The sequence below is a fragment of the Crassostrea angulata genome, chromosome 3, assembly GCF_025612915.1.
Source record: "Crassostrea angulata isolate pt1a10 chromosome 3, ASM2561291v2, whole genome shotgun sequence".
Classification (NCBI taxonomy): Eukaryota; Metazoa; Mollusca; class Bivalvia; order Ostreida; family Ostreidae; genus Magallana; species Magallana angulata.
This window is the reverse complement of record NC_069113.1, coordinates 51,145,976-51,163,886: the sequence shown is the minus strand read 5'-3', so window position 1 is coordinate 51,163,886 and position 17,911 is coordinate 51,145,976. Positions and strand designations below refer to the sequence as shown.

The 17,911-nt window shown below is 33.9% G+C and overlaps 1 protein-coding gene across 2 annotated transcripts in view; it reads left to right on the top strand.

The window, feature by feature from the left end:
* The window catches only part of LOC128177164 (uncharacterized), a 29,703-nt gene extending 13,482 nt beyond the window's left edge, over positions 1–16,221 (top strand). For both annotated transcript variants that reach the window (XM_052843745.1, XM_052843746.1), the window contains 15 exons: positions 90–635; positions 721–978; positions 1,064–1,175; positions 1,414–2,554; positions 3,527–4,691; positions 5,906–7,287; positions 7,593–8,268; positions 8,345–8,461; positions 8,547–8,866; positions 9,013–9,120; positions 9,388–9,541; positions 10,290–10,467; positions 11,023–13,823; positions 14,091–14,612; positions 15,318–16,221. In XM_052843745.1, coding sequence (XP_052699705.1) covers positions 90–635; positions 721–978; positions 1,064–1,175; positions 1,414–2,554; positions 3,527–4,691; positions 5,906–7,287; positions 7,593–8,268; positions 8,345–8,461; positions 8,547–8,866; positions 9,013–9,120; positions 9,388–9,541; positions 10,290–10,467; positions 11,023–13,823; positions 14,091–14,612; positions 15,318–15,586 — 9,749 coding nt within the window. In that variant the 3' untranslated portion in view covers positions 15,587–16,221. The remainder of the gene's footprint in view (positions 1–89; positions 636–720; positions 979–1,063; positions 1,176–1,413; positions 2,555–3,526; positions 4,692–5,905; positions 7,288–7,592; positions 8,269–8,344; positions 8,462–8,546; positions 8,867–9,012; positions 9,121–9,387; positions 9,542–10,289; positions 10,468–11,022; positions 13,824–14,090; positions 14,613–15,317) is intronic.
* The last annotated feature ends 1,690 nt before the right edge of the window (positions 16,222–17,911 follow it).

Here is a 17,911-nt window from a genome sequence, read left to right as displayed (position 1 = left end):
CCAAAGTATTTATGAATAAGTATGTGTTCAATGTAAAATTATCTTTGACTTTTGCTTTTAATTATTAATAGTTCATGTTATGATTTCAGAATGCACAAAAACGGATATCCTTTTTCTTATTGATGACTCTGCTAGTGTCTTCAATGCCGGTTTCACCTACGCAAAGAGTGTTGCTAAAAAACTGGTAGATTGCTTAACGATTGGTCAATATGAAACTAGAGTTGCATTAATGACTTTCGGTTCAACTGTTTCCACACGATTTAACTTCGGTTCACACACTGACCAAGCGACTGTAAAGTCAGCCATCGCTGGAACTCCATTCAGAGGTGAAGGTCGAACGGATATTGCTAATGCTCTAAACGAAGCTCGAAATATGATGGGTTCAAATCCTAAAGATACACTCGACATTGTTATAGTTCTCACCGATGGAAAATCAAATACTGCTGTATATAGTGCATCAGCTGCAATTCATACAGCTAATGTGTACGTCTTTGCTATGGGAATAGGAAATGACGAAGACTCGCCCAATCTTCAAACAATTGCAAGAAACCCGAATGCTGATTACCATGTGGTATCCAATGACTACTTTGATCTACATGCTAAAGTTTCAAAACTTATAACAGGTCTTTGTATAGGTAAGGACTCATCGAACTGATAGTCCTTTGAGCATAAATTTAACAAACACAGATAATTTAAAATAGTTTTTTTTACTTCTAATAGGTTATACTGTGCCTGAATTTGTTACCTGTGAAATGGAAATTAGAGACAGCAATGGAGAAAAAGCACAGTCTCCAACCATTGGATCGTCCCAATGCCTTAACCAACAAGATTTTTACGGAAAATATCAACCAGAACATATTGACACTCATTTAATGATTTCCGCCCAATACACAAAGTATAGTCCAAGCGCTTCTCATTTAGACTTTCATTTTGGTGTACTTACTGCTGGAGTTGTAATACTTAAACGAACAAAAACAGGTAATAAGTTTTAAAACTACATACTTTATTTCACTTTCTTTAACAACTGTATAAAGTTATTTTGTTGGTTTTATGTTTAAATTAGGTTTGGATGTTAACATACAGTATAGTCCTGTAAAAGTAACATCTAAATACGAACCTCATATAGCAAAGGATGTTAAGCTGACGAATTCCGTAATACTTTTGGACAGTGAAAGGTATTTCTTTTTAATAAATATGAATTCGCAAGGTAGCCTGTTTCTTCTCGGCGTTAAAGGAATTACGATATATTAACTGTAGATGAATGTTTACATGTCCTTTGACTGCTATATTAATTGCATTTCGAAATAATGTGTATTTTGATTAATGATTAATTGATAAATTATGTGTTACCTTACCGGTAAATGAATTATTTTGAGCTAGTGTTCTTAAGAAAATTTGTATTCTTGTTTGAAGGCTTTGTTTGAAATACGACGCATATGCTGGTGGATACATTACTTTCGAGTCAAAGTCTTATCACTATGGAACAACAACGGCCCAGAGGACCCTTTGTTACTTCTATGACGACCAAGCTCCACGTCATTGTTCAGACTTTGGGACATGCACCTATTCTCCACTTCAACTTGCTGTCGAAATAACCAATGCTTCCACTTTATTTGTGTCTTTTCCAGGTTGGGAAGATGTAGATATTGCTGGAACAACTTCAATATTTGCTTCAGGGATAAGTCATTTGGAAATAACTCTTCATGAAATGGAATATAGCAATGGTACCCTAAACATGAAACATAACTCGAAAATCCCTAAAACTGTTTGCCACAACTGCAGTAACACTGTTATAGATATTCCACATACAAATGACCCTATTCTCTATGGCGTTGCAGTAGAAGTAGTGGACGTCGCTCTTAACCCAAGACAGGCTCGAAGGTTTGTTCTCTATGACGCATCATCAAAAATAAAAGTACACAAAAATTATGTTTTGCAGGTAATATCAGCATCTGCAAAAACAAATTTTCTTTGGCAAACTAACCACGGCATCTTGTGCTATAACTGGACCAACAGATATTATAATGACAAATTTGTGCATTATAATCCGCTAAGTCCCATTGCCACTGGCGTACACAACCATTTTACTGGGGTGTACGAACAGACAACGGGAAAATTTCCAGTGACGGGAACATTAAATATTCACGGCATTACCAGTTTTCGTTATACGATACAAAAAGATCTGGTAGATATAATTAGTGACCAGTTAACACCAAATTTTCCCGAGGAAAATATTTGTGTTCCAATATCTGGTGTTAGCGATGGAAATACAATTACATTTAAAATCAGTGCCAATGATATTATAGGTCATCAAATAGAAGAAACCGTTGTTCATCACATTGATTCCTCCCCCCCGGAAATAAGCGATGCGTGGCTAGTACGTGACGGTACAAAAGAAATATTTGTTCATAACATGAAGGACCTATCTGCTATGACATTACAATTCAAGGCATTTGATGTTCACAGTGGGTTGGTCAGTGTGCATTGGTCCATACGAAATGAAGAAGACCATTCTGTATTTGGAAATGGGGCTCTTGGTGTTTACTCCATCGCGGTAAGTATCTACTTTTAATATTTTGTACGATAACGAACAGTCTGTCATGAAAGAGGCTTTATGGTGAACAAAGGACTGCGAACGATAGCATTGTCTAGCTGCCTAACTAAAAGTCATTTTTTGAAAGTTGTCTAATTAAAGTTAATTTTTATGATAATGTAAACATTTATGTATATTTTCATTTAATATAAATGATTTGGTCAAACAAAGAGAGATAACTTTGTATTTTGGGTTAAAATAGCTCATTTCATAATAGAAAATTACGGAAAACGGAAATTCCGTTTTGAGGGGTTTTAATTATTGTTATTTAGCATATTTTTACCAAAGGGTTTGTTGTTTCCCGGGGGGGGGGGGGGGCGGGCATATGTCTACAGACCGCAATACATTCCAAAAAAAGAATTTTGCCTTGTAAATTTTTGAAAACTAATTAACAGATATAAATTAATATGAAATTTTATTTTAATATAAATCGTAAATATGTTATTATTAAGTTTTTATGCACATATTGGCCGCTTAATAATATTTACCTCACTCATAGAGACCGATTTCAATGATTTTTTTTAGACCCCGTGTTAGCAAAACTTTTGTTTAAAAATGAATAATTTGATTACAAATTTTATTTTGATATAAATTGATTAGGATTGATTATACTTTTTAGTAGAAAACTAAGTTTTTGAATATCTGACATGATTTCAGAAATATTTGGATGTAAAATGTAGGCGAGAAACGGGCGGTTGCGTTCGCAGTTCTTTTATATAATCATCAGATCTGCTTTAAGTTTAAAATATTTTTGGATGAACTATCATTAAGTAAAAAAACTAAATGTTTTAGCTAAGAATTTGAACATGTTCTTATATCTTTATATAGAACTTTTCGTCAAAAAGTTATAGCCTAAAAATGTCAACACCCATCCAGTCCTCAAATTATAACTTATTTAGTTCAAATTCTAATGGCAAGTGTTTTCTTTTTAAGAACTGCTCCATTGAACTAAACTGCTATTGTCCCTCGGTAGGAGAATGCCAGTTGATGAATTACACTCTTGTCATGAATTCCCTGGTTGTAAATGACACGCATATTGGAGATCATCATAGAAAATACGTAATCGAGTTAGAGGTAGTTAATCATGCTGCACTACGAACTACAGAAAGCGTTACCATTCTTGTTGACGAGTCAGCCCCAGAAACGGGCGTTGTTCGAGAAGGGAGTCAAGGTTCCTCTGATATCGATTACATTTCCGAACCAAACATTACCATTAATTGGGACGGATTTATAGACCATGAGAGTGGTATAAAATTTTATCGACTAGGACTTTCTAATTCATGTTTGAGTTTAGAAGAGTTATGGCATCCCAGTAGTTCTAACTTTGAGTATTACGACACGGAAGATCTGAGTATAAATGTATTAATAACATTTGAGAAAAAAATGTATTCTTCAGTTATTGCTTTTAACAATGCCATGGAACCTTCTAACGTAGGATGCAGCGATGGTTTCCTTGTGGACATAACTCCACCAGTTATTTCAAACCTTTCTGTTCGAAATTTAAAGACAATCCCTTCAATTGGTTGTATAAATAATTCCTTTTGGTATGTGAGCGAAGATTTAAGGCGCACACGAGTTACCTGCAATAAAACATGTTTTTTAAATCAAAGCACTCCACTGCTTCATGCACTACCGGAAACTCGAATGAAAAGTGTTCCTGGCGACATATGTGTGTTGCCTTCTTTAAGGAATGAGTATCTCTATCTTGGAAACGATTTTCTGGATATTTCTTGGAATATTAGTGATGCTGAGAGTCAGATTGAAGATGTTTTCGTTGGAATTGGTTCCTCAACTTCTTCTGTCGTATCTCCTGACGTTTCTGGCTATACCAAAACTCACCACAATGCGTTCTATCGTCTTAGGCATCCTGGATTAGCAGGAAGTAGCATTGTCTTTCTTTTCGTAAAAGCAGTTAACAAAGCGAGCAAAGAGACAGTGATGTCAGTAGGTCCAGTCATAATTGATGAAACTCCACCTTTGTGTATCAACAAACCTACCACAGAGCTAGCAAATGGTTTAGTCGTAGCATCTTGGTCTTCTGATGACTTTGAAGACAATGAACAAATCGGAATCATTCGGAAAATCTACTACAGACTTGGTAAAACACCAAAATAACTCATTTGTTTCTCACTTGATGTAAATCAGTTGATCTATCTCTAGCCAGTCTATCTATTCTCATCGTCTCGTAAAGACTATGATACGAAAGTCGTGTCAAAGCAAATGGATTGGCTATCTAATCCAAGTAAAAACTAAATCAATTGCATGTAAAATTATCATTTCGTATCGTAGGCAAATGCATCTGCTATCTAAAACAAGTCAGTGAACTATGAAGGAAAGGGTAGCAAAAAAATACCCACCGAAAGTAATCACAATAATTCTTACGATACTCAACAGTTATCAAATTCGTTATAATTTTGATGGCAGTAAAACTGAGAAAAAAAAATGGACAGTGAAGTTGATTTTACAGTAGTAATAATTTACTCTTACTAAAATTCCTTCATTTTCTCAAGGGCTATAACGCTTTTCACTCTGATAACATATGATCTCTAGCATTACTTAAGTAAACTATTTAAGGAAACCGAATCACTAAGTTTTTTTGTAATTCATTTCCTTCGTTCCTACGAATTGTTTGCCGATTCTAGCTGATATGTTTGTGACACAAATTTTATGAAAAACATGATCAACGAGTCACAAATTCTTGTATTCACGAATAAGTGAATTAAATTCAGTCGTTCTATTACAACAACCAATTTTTTGCTAATTCAAAGAAAAATAGAAAACGCGGATTTGGTAAGCAAACGGCCACCATTAAAGTTAATATAACAATACCTATATATCAAAAAGTCACACGTCAAATGAGGTTGTCACGATCAAGTTGATTACGCTTTGTATGAACATGTTTCATTTCATTCTTAAGACAAATTGACGGCAGTTTGATAAGTTGTACATGTAAATTAATATAAAAACTATAGTATTTTAGAATAATACTTTTTACAGGTAAATATTCGTCCCCGTTTTATTTTGGCTCATTCGCCCTCGTTGTCAGCGGTCAAATTTAAGACAGGGGGAATTCCAATGTTCCAAGCTATTTTTATTTAGTACACAAGCTAGTCTGTGGGCGATTTAAGACGGGGCAAAACCGTTTGCAAGTGTAGAAGGGCTAAAATAACAAGGCGCGAAAAGAACCCTTTATACAGTAATTCAAATAATTTTATAATCAACGAATGATTTTAATATCGTGTGTGAATAGTAAAAGTATGAAATCATCAAAATAAAAAATGCATTTGCTAACAAATCTCATTCTTTTTCCAGTTTCCAAAGATTCAAAAGTTATGACCGATTTTAAGGAATGGACAAATCGTAGTTTTTGTTCCATTGGACGCTATTGCATCACATTCCCTGTATTTGAAATTCAACACTTAGATAAGGGAAGTGGGCGTGTTTATGAAATTGAGTTTCACGCATTTAACAATGCAGGACATGTCTGCCATATCCGCTCTAATGAGTTTAGTCTTCCATCTCAATATCTTCCAACTCGAGGAACGGTGTATGATGTTGAAAATATCCCAAGTACACATGATGAGAATGTAGAGGATATAGATGTTTCTTTAACATTAGACTCCTATTGTGTATATTCAAGAGGCATACAGCACATAGAATCTCTCACCTATGAGATAGGGGTTGGATTGAATCACGAATCTGATGATGTTATATCGCTGCATTCTGTAAACGGGTCCTTTTCCAACAAAGGCGTGTTTATTTGTGAAAACACGTCAATCTTACAACCATATCAAAAATACTTTGTCTTATTGAAAGCGTCTAGTTTAGGAGGAAGTATTACTTTATCAAGTGATGGCTTTGTTAAAATAAACAAAAACGATTTCGACAATTTCATCAAAATTTATGATGGCCCAGGGTGTACCTCTACAAATTTGGTCTCGCAAGAAAATCTTGTTCTAAATGGCACGAATTTTATCCTAAGCACATCACTACCTCTGGTTGTTGGATCAGTCTACACAGCATTTGTCGATGTATCAGACGACAGTTTTACAATCAATGAGGAAGAGGATTCAATTATTTCAAAATCTTACAATTCTTTCACATTTATGCCACATAGTCATATGCCAGTGTTTACTATTTCTGTCAGTTTGACAGACTTAAAATCTAACGTTGTAGACTTATTCCGATGTGAGGAAAACGTGGATGTACAAGATAAGTTCACAGATATTGGTGCCAAATTGCTTATAAATTCAACTTTGGACCATCATATAAGCCATTACGAACTATCGTTATTGTCATGTGGAAATTCAATGAACGGAGTATGCAAATCAGTTATTTCAAAACGCGTTGGAAAACAAAAACATTACGTGTTCACGGAAGTGCATAATATTCTAACAGAGGGATATTACAAAATTTTACTTCGTGTATGCTTCCGGAGAAAATGTATTCATGGCAGATATTCAAACGGCTTCTACCTTGAATCGAATGACCCAGAGTTTGGATACTTTTCAGCTGAGCTCGATTCAAAAAGCGAAGAATGTGTTGATATTCAATTGCACTTTCAAAAGTTCCACTGTTCATATCCTTTGGATACCTTTGCAAAGTTTTATAGATGGGCGATATTCACCGACGGGGACACAGATGGATCGATACAATTAACTGACTACAAAATACATGTCAACAACACAGGAGAAGTATTATTCCATTTTATTTCTGTTGAAACTACTGTGGTTTCATTAATATTCAAAAGTATCAATTTTCGTGGATGAAGTAAAAATCACAGTTTCAAGGATAGGTGAATTCGTGGCCAATGACCCTATCAATACAAAATGTTAATAGAAATTGCATTTCGATTAACATTTAATTTCATGGATCAACTAAACAACGAAATCCACGAAAATTGGTATTCAGCGAATATTGATGAAACCACAGTAATTGTTTTTTTTTTCTCACTTTTATCAAAGTTCAGTTATAATTACAAATCACTTTGTATTTTCAGATAAGATCCTGTACAAGCATTCCTGTTCATCCACATCGAGTCTTGCGAGCCTGTTTGGAAGGTTACTGTAGGTCAGGAAGAGTATCTAAGACGTGTACTCCCATCAATGTTTTACAGAATCCGAACGTTTATAACAAGGGAGTTGTCTATGACCTAGATGCCCGGTCGGAATTTTTTTCAGTATTAGATATGTACAAATACACCAGAAATATCGGAAATAAACTAAAGGATTTGCATGCCAATGAAATTAATTATGAAGCACATTTTTTCAAACCTGGCGCTTTTGTTGTCGGTTTGGGAAAAACGGAAAATGTTTGGAGCATTACCAAATCTGACCAAGTTCCTTTGCATTGTGAGAATGACGACAAGTGTTTAGTTTCAAAGAGAGAAACGGGTGGCTTAGTAGAAATTTCATCCAAATTACCCATGGAATATAACACATTATATTACATTTGTGTCAACATCACAGCTGATCGTAGTATGAGTAGATGCAGCAATGGCTTCATAATTGATCAGGATCCACCCTCAAAGGGAGAAGTTTATGTGAAAACAAAGAAGAATGGATTCATGACTGATAAAAACCGAATTGATATACACTGGCATGGGTTTACAGACAATAACCCTTTTATGAAATTGGGATATCCATCCAGTATTCAATTCTTCGAAATAGGAATAGGTAATATTTTTTAAATAAGTAAGCAAAATAGTATTTTCTGTTTGGTTCTCAATACAAGGTTATTTATTCTATTTAGGAACAAAAAGGGAAAATGACGACGTATCGGTCTTTGAGAGCGTTGGATTGACATCGGCAGTATCATTGTTCAATTTATCGCTAATAGGAGGAACATCCTATTACTTCTCTATCAAAGGTTAGTGTATGTTTAGAAACTGGGTAATGAAATGTGTCTACTGAAGATACATTTATCAATTAAAATAATTTATTCTATTCCGTAGCTCATGACCATGCTGGCAATTTTATTGTTGGATCCACTAAACCCTATATCTTTGATGATACTCCACCAACCCTCGGAGATGTATACGTTGGTCATTACCTTAATCATAAATCCTATGTAAATCCGAGTACTCTTCTCGTAAACTGTATTGGCTTTTATGATTATGAAAGTGGACTTGAAAAGTTTGAGATCGGTGTTGGTAGCACAACGGAATCAGCGGATGTATATCCGTTGTTTGAACATCACTATACGAATACACCAATCAGAGTACCTGCACAAGAAACTTTATTTGACGGTCATGTGTATCACATCATAGTTCGGGTAAGGGGTTTTAGTTCAGATTGATTTATGATGGTATAATGCTAGTTTCTTTAGCTCTTAAATATCCTTATTTTAAAAGAAATCATTCAGATGTTAAAAATGTCTTGCTTAGAATTTTATATTCAAACGTTTCATTTTCTATTCAGGTTTGGAACTTTGCTGGTCTATATACGTCAGGTTTTTCTTACCCGTATGTCTTCGATAGTTCCCCTCCAGATGAAGGCATCGTGCGAGATGGACCTGCTGTTAGACAAGTATTCTAAAAATCTCATGTTATATGATTTTAAATTATTTGTTTGAACGCTTTCTGACATCTATTTTAAAAAAATGAAATTAACATTTTAAAATGACTGCAAGATATTTTCTAATGATAAAAAGAAACAGGTTCAGTCAAAAGTTTTAAGTTTATCATTTCGTAATCATATTCAAAGTTAGAAAAATAAAGAAAAAAACTTTTCAAGTTATTGACACATAAACTAAAAAAAGTGGTTTTTTAATATTGATTATCCCTTTGGAATCAGAATGACGAAGACTACACAACTGAGTCCACTATAAGCGTCCATTGGACCGAGTTTGTAGACAAGCATTCGCCCATAGACTTCTACAGAATTGGTCTTGGCTCCGGAGTAAAATTAACAGACATACATAGTTTTATTCTAATTGGAAAGAAGCGAGGTAAGTCAAAAAACAAAAACAAATCAACAAAAACAAAGAACTATATATGATATGAGTTAAATTTAGCCCCATAACTTGCCATTTTTTAAAGTGTTTCGGGTACAATAAAATGTTGTGTTATTGTTTAGAAGAGTTGATATAAAATATATTTTTCACCTATTTATTTGATTTATTTGCACTCACTGGCAGTATATGACGTCAGAAGTGATGCTTTTTCTATAATTAAGTCAAAATCAGTCAAAAATTGACATTTTTCTTATCTTTTTACGAATGGGAAATATAGAGCGCATGCTTGAACAAGGAAAATTTTTCTGTCAGTGTTTAGTCTTGGCTAGATACATCTCTGATTAAAATATTTTGTTTGTTCAGGGATGCGCTCTATGTTTTCTGAAAGAAAAACTGCTTGAACACAAGCTGTTTTATGCTAAAAATGCAAAAAGGCCGGGAAAAGGTTGTCTTTACGATGTCTTATTTCTAAATTGTGGGCACTTGAATTAAAATGAAATTATGTAGAAACATCACATATATATCTGTACAAAGAAAACAAAGAATTACAGTAAAATGATGATGTTCATTTTAGGGGGCCATTTTAGGCCCATTTCATATATATAGTCCTTTCTTCAAAACATCTCTGAAGAAGGGTCGGTATGATAAATAATTATCTCAGTACAATAGTCTATGATGAATCATAAGTATTCTTTCAGTGTATGTTTTATGTACTTGATATCACACAATGTGTATATTTTAGAGTGGACATGGACATTACCTCTTATCCCAGGAAAACGATATTTCTCGACCGTGGAGAGTTGTAACATGGCTGGATTGTGTAGCCAGTCTTCTTCCAATGGAATCGTCATTGACCCTTCTCCCCCTGCTCCAGGCTTTGTTTCTATTGGAGCTGAAAATGTCAAATACATCCCACAAAGGTTAAGTAATATCTATTTGAATATATCTAGGATCGTGTTTTTGTTAGGAATTATTGATTTAAAGAAAATAAATATTAAATTTCATAGTAACAATATGTGTTTTAAACAATGAAAAATTTAATTACATTTTAAGTTTAAATGAAAATTTTGAATAATTAATTCAAATATAATAAAATTAAGACATTGATGGGCGTAAAAAAAACGTACCCTATATTATCAAGGATAGAAAAATTTACAGTTAATTAAGTTTAAAATATTCTTAAGAGTTGAAGGAAAATTATATTATGTGGTATAAATTTACCTTGTTTGTGTCTTATGTACAATGCTGATTTAATTTTGCTTTGATCAAAATTGTATACATGAACTTTCACTTCTTTTATTTAAATGATTCAAGATTTTCCGCATGATAAAAAAAATAAACAAACATTGACGTTTCCACAGTTTCTTATATTGCATAAATATGTAAATGATAAGTTAAAAACATCAAATTTTACGGAAATATTGACTTACGTATTATCCACTCATAGTGTCATGACACATGTATTACTATTATAGGTCATTTCTGTCTCTAGAGTGGGGAAATTTTGCCGATGTTCAATCTGGTATTGTGCATTACGAGATTTGTGTCGGAATAAGTAAACTAAATTGCAACATATTCCAGTGGAAAAATGTCCGCTTACAACAGTCTACCTTATTACTGAACTTATCTTTACCAACTGACAAAGACTTGTATGCCGTCGTAAAAGCCACGAATAGAGTTGGTCTTTCAACTCGTCAATCATCTCATAGTTTTAGAGTAGATGATACTCCACCTAAAGTTACCAAATCACCGAGATTTATAAGCAGTGAGGAAGCTCCTTCAATATATGATTCATCGGTTATACACGTGGAGTGGGGATTTGATGATAAAGAAAGCCCAATTAAGATGACTCTGCTTTCTCTTAAGCTTCAAGGCGGGGCTCATACTGAATTAGATAACATTATTGTAAAGAGTAATGGTACATTTGTAAAGTCACTAAGTTCAAAGGAGTGGTTAAAAGACGGTGACAGTTATTATGTTACCGTGACTTCCTGTAACATGGCCGAGTTGTGCGAGTCAGTCAAAAGTGAACCCGTTGTGTTTGATGGAACACCGCCAATACATGGAAATGTGCATGGTGATGGTACATGGTCTAATATTGACTCTGCTATAACGCTAAAGTGGGAAAACTTTCGTGATCCTGAATCTGGTATAAAATCGTATTTCATAACTATTGGAAAAACACACAGTGACATGGAATTCAGCAGAGGAATAGTGAATATATTACACGGTGGCGATGAAAATTCAACACAAACTGGTGTCTTTAATATCAGTGGATTGATAAATGGAGACAAAATAATTTTTTCTATATGGGCAAGAAATAATGCCAACTTAAATGGAACAATGAGAAGATTAACATTTATTGCAGTTTCAAACAACAAAAACAACACAAGTGGTAATCTTGTTATTGAGAAGCATTCTTGTAGTGTATCATATTGTACGAAAGAATGCACGTGCGCAATTCTTGGCGGAAAATGTCTTTATATTCGAAACACACTTGGATGCACGCAGACAAACAATACATATATGCTGAATAATTCTTCGATTAGATTGCGTATTTTTGGACATCATTCAGATAAATGGACTTCTTCAACTCGTTGTTTAGGTATTGAGTGGCAATCAGAAAATATAAATGTATTGAGGTATGAATGGAGCATAGGTATAAAAAACATGCCTTATGGCTATGGAATATTTAAAACCACCACAGAGCAAGTTTGGCAAGATGTGAGTTTACAAAATCGGGTTGTTCATTGCTTACCGTGGAAACGACAACTTGTAAATGAACGAGAATATGTTGCGTACCTTAAGACTTGGGTTTCAGAAACGGAATATATTCTAGCACAATCTAAACCAATTATTATTGACACAACGCCACCAGGTATACGAAGGGGAAAGTTCATCATGGATTCAGACACGATTTGTACACATGACAAAGAATTCATCAAAACAAAAAACATTACCACATGTTGGAAAAGCGTTTTTTCTGACGCACAAAGTGGAGTCAAAGAGTACAGAATAATGATTGGTGTATCCCCTGGGGGACATGAAATCTCTGGAATTCAAAGTGTAGGACTGGCAACAAATTTTTCTTGGAATTTTCCTGATTTAGAGCCAGGAGTAAGATATTATTCTTCGGTTGAAGCTGTTAATTTCGTTGGTCAGTCCACTAAACTTACTTCAGACGGTATCACCATTGACTCTACCCCTCCGGACGCTGGAATTGTGTTTACAACTAATTTTTTTCATGATGACAGATGGCTAAAGGAAGCGTCAACGATAAGTGCCTCCTGGGAAGGATTTTCTGATTTCGAATCATCTATAGATCGTTACATTCTTTCAGTCATAGATGCTGACCAAAATGTTATTGTACAAGATCTGAATGTAGGGTTTTTAAACAAATACACTATAACAGATCTTTCTCTCGTCCATGGGATGAGCTACTTCATAAATGTGAGAGCAGTTGATAAGGCGGGTTACAGTAGTGACATTTCTAGGTCCGAACCCATCACTTTAGACAAAACCATGCCGGAAGGATTGAAATGCAATAAGTTTTCAGAAGTTTCAATTGTAACAACAAAACTATTAACAAATGAAAAACAAGTGATTAAAGATGTGTTTCGTTTGATTAACTCTACAATGTATAAAATTGTTATTGATGGAGATGTAGATATCAAAACTCAAAATGTGGAAATCGACATTAATGGAAATCTTTATGACGTGGCTTTAAACGAACACTCGTCTGAAATATCATTTATGCCTCAAACATTAACATCAGACATAGGTGTCTTCGTTAGTTCCCCACAAAACCAGAATGTATCAGTAAGGATTACTCTGTACAAATGTGAGATTTTGGAGATTGATGATTCTAAGGCATTAGTTGTGCGACAAATCTCTCCAAACTTTTTGACAATTGCTGCAAATGTTATCGATAAAGAAAGTGGAATACGAAATGTAGAAATGTATTTTGGAACTCACTTAAGGGGACGGCAGCTCAAAACAATCAAAGCAACGTCTCCATTTACAATTCACAAAGTGTTAATGCCGATTTCACACAGAACAACTTTGCACATATCCGTAATGGCAGAAAACAATGCAGGATTAAGAAAATATTTTTACTCTAATTCCATTGTATGGGATCATACACCCCCAAAGATACACATTGAGAATGTTTTTATCAGTTATATTGAAAAAAACGGCGATACTTTGTCTTCAATAACCATTGATTTGACTCTGGAAGAAAACGAAAGTGAAGTTGCTTACTGCCAATGTGCTTTTGGTAAGTTGCTAATGAAGTCTTTAAGATATAAGCCTAAATGCATCTTTTGCACAAAAAAGAAAAATATCATTAGTTGCAGAATATAAAAAACGATAAAAATTGATCGGGACATTATACACGTGTAATTTATAAACTGCTAACTAGGGAAATATAATCTTTTGTAATATTCTCTGAATTTTGATAATATTCCCTTTTATAATATTATTTCTTCTCCACGGTATCTTGCTTTAGATATTATACTATGAAATTCTGATTTTTTTTTATTAGGTAACGTGGTTGGCTCACAAAATATTCAAAGTTGGAAAACGTCTAGGAATTTGTATTCTTGTCAGTCAACGTTGAATATTTCACATGGGTCAAACGTATTCCCTTCGGTGCAATGTTTTAACAAAGTTGGTCTGCAAACGGAAGTAAACAGGAAATCACCGCTGGTTGTCTCATTTGATTCACCTCGACCAGTGTCTGATGAAGTCCAGTTTGTTGTAAACAGTGCCACAGTTCAAAACTCGGTCAACATCCAAGGGGTTTCCACGTCCCTTTATTTCCACTGGCAGGCCTTTAGGGACACTTCCGGAATGGCGACGTACAAAGTTTGTATAAAGTCCGACAACTTGATAGTTTACGATTGGCATAGTATTGGAACGCACAATTACTTTTCAGCCGACGAAATATTGCTCACCACGATGAAGAACTATACTGTGCTTGTATCAGGGACTAACGTTGGAGGGAGAACAAGTGATCCCATAAATGGTTCAATATCTGTTAAAGATATTATTCCTGTACAAACCGGTAAGAAAATATGCTGTCCTAGAAATATGCATCCGTGCCAAAAAGAAAACAAACCCAAAACAACCGAATCTGTAGCTTCTTGAGCTTCGTGGCTTATGGACTCTTTTGGTCGGTATCCATTATCTATCAACATCGTCGTCTTAATTTTTATTTTCTTATCTTAATCTGAACGAATTTATTTAGTAAAATTTGGTGGAGGATATGCTTGGAAACGAAATGTGAACTTGGTCAAATGAATTCAACACACTATGGAGATAATATGGCATTTGCAATTTTTTAATGGTAAAGTTCAAAATCATGTAAGGTTAAAATACTGCGCTATAATAAAAACCCTTAAATGATTAGTTGTTAATTCAGGTTTGTTTATTCATAACCCCAGGATTAAGCTTAGCCGAAACAGAGTATCACGTTCTTGATTTAAAATAAAATATCTTCCTATTAAAGGATAAAAACGTTAAATTATATATATTGACAAAAAACTGCACCATTAGTCACTTCAAAACATTTAAAAAAGAAATATTCTTGGCAATATGATACGTATACACAGTCCAAAAATGAAATGGTGGAAAAGTTTCTCAAAATTCGATTATTCCAGGAAGCATTGTTTTTCCTCTCTAAGACGAGGAACGTGGATTTAAGAATAATGCAAAATTCCAATTTCTTATACGATTTCTTATATTGGTTTATGTTTAATAATTTTTGTAGGAAACTCGTGTGTTGCTTATGCTGAAAAGGATGGGAAAATACTTGTATCTTGGACAGATGTATTCAACTTAAATTTTGAAATGGACCCTACTTTTGTAGTTTACATTGGATCCGACGTAGGATTTGCAGATCTTCTTCATCATTTTAAAACGAGGAACACTGATTATTGGTTATCGTCTGAAACCAGACTGTTATATGTTGTTATAACTGCAAAGTATGTCACCGGATCAGAGTCTATCTATCGAGAATTGATCAAGGTCAAAGATTAGACATGTTCTATATTGGATTTGTATAAGTCAACCGATCTGACATTTGTGTGGTGATTATTGTTTTTCATCACGTTTAAGTTAATACCTTGTTCGGTTTTTGTTACAATAAACTATCATTAAAGTTGTTTTTTATTCATTAGTGATACAACATAATCTCAGTTACTAATGGTAATGAACAAGATGTAAAAGTCTTTTAAATTATTGTTTAAACACATTTTATAAATTTTAATGATTTCATTTATAGTTCCAGAATAATAAGACGTCAGTCATTAATACATATAGTCTTTTTCGACGTTTAATAATTCTTTATGAATGTATTATTATCTCAACTGCAATAAGTTCCACAAAGAAAGAGACGAAATACTTCGATGATTGATATCCTTTTAGCAACCTTTACTTTGCCTTTTGGTAAATAGATTATTTATTTATTCAACGATTTCATTCTGAGAATAGAAACACACTTTTGAGTCGGCTTGCGAAGCGACCGAGTCCTTGTTATCATAGCCATTTCTGCGAAAATATTGCACTACATTATTCATGCGCTAAAGAAAATAGTGCATTCATTACCAGCTTTTGTTAGCGTGATTGCCAATGGTAAAACATTTTCATATTTATTTACACATATATTTAAAAATGTTTTTTGATGTTTAAATAATAAAACAAATCAAAGTAGTCTTTGTTCAATCGCTGCCCATGAATTCAACAACTTACACGGGGCAAACTTTGTTCCATATTTACGAACGTAACTATTCCGAAGTTCCGAATGGAGATGTTCGTAAACTCTATTTCTAGAAAAAAAAACAATTTGTTTTTCAATTGAGCTCGCGAGGCGAGAATACCCCTGCTGTCAACGGATCTCTTGGAGTGGATTTTGAGCACAAGCGTGATATGATAATGTGCGATATAATGCAAATAGTTTTTATTTCTTCGTCATCGAAATATACTGGTTCTCTGTCTCTATCCTACGATATGTGTATCGCTTGCACATATCAGACAGGCATTGCCAGTCTGGCAGGCATTGCCAGTCTATCATTTAAATATCAACAGAACGTATTAAATATACGTACTGAAAGTACTGACACGAGTAGATGATTAAGGAACCTGATATTTATTGACCCTTTTCTGCCCTCAACAAGCAGATTTTGAAATAAATCAAGAAATCAGTATATAAGTATCTTATTATCCCTGGCAACAAGATATCAAAGATAAAAAAAATCATGAATCGTGAAAGACCATTTTTGAATAAATAATTATATAGAGGAGGATACCTAAATATTATTATCATATAATAATATGATAAAGTTGGTCTCATAAAGGTAATTTCTGCCGCAAAGAACTCTATTATTTTTGGTTACCTATGATCAATTTATTTACAGAAGACAGAAAAGAAATTTTATGTATGACTAACAATAAAATTAAAAAATTCCATCAAATATTGACAACATGTTCAGAGCAAGTCGACTCTTAGGCCTTTCAGGCCTTTGATTTAAAAATAAAAGTGAGCAAACATGTTACTATATACCGGGATATATTGCTCCACCTTCTTCTTTTTTCATCCCTTTAGCCCTCTTTGTCACCTGGCATTTAATACTAATCAAATTTAAAGCAACTGTTAAAAACGATGTTTATAAGAAAACATATCTGTCAGATAACTGGGTTTGCAAATTCAAGACTTTTCAAAATCGTTAAAAGGGTGTAAGTGCAAATAAATACCCCCCCCCCCCCCCCAAATGGTATAGTATTGGAAAACATAATTACTACGAAATATTGCTCGCCACGACCAGGAACTATACGGTGCTTGTATCAGGGACTAACGTTGGAGGGAGAACTAGTGACCCCATAAATGGTTCAATATCTGTTATAAATGTTGTTCCTGTACAAACCGATAAGAAAACATACTTTTCTTTGATTTTTTTTCAACTAATTAAAATAACAACTTTCAAATGGTGATGAGTAGAAAAGTCATAAATGTTTAATATTTTGACTGATAAAATGTTATTACATTTGTACAAACTGTTTTGAAAATAAACTACATAATTAAGCTTTTAAGCACGTTTGGATTAAAAAAAAACAATCTAATTCCCCGCCATTTGGAGGCTGACATGATGTAGAACTATTTTGTAGTAAAAGCCAAAAAACATTCATTATTTTTAGGTTACACCATCTGTTATGAGGATTATCAACAAATGTCAAAAATCATAGAAAATGTCTGCTTTCGTTCTTTTGACATAATATGGAATTTAGGAAATTTTAAGTGATTTTTTAAAACATCCTTGTTTTCTTTTCATCGGTTTTGAAACCATTAACAATAAAAAAGGAAATCAA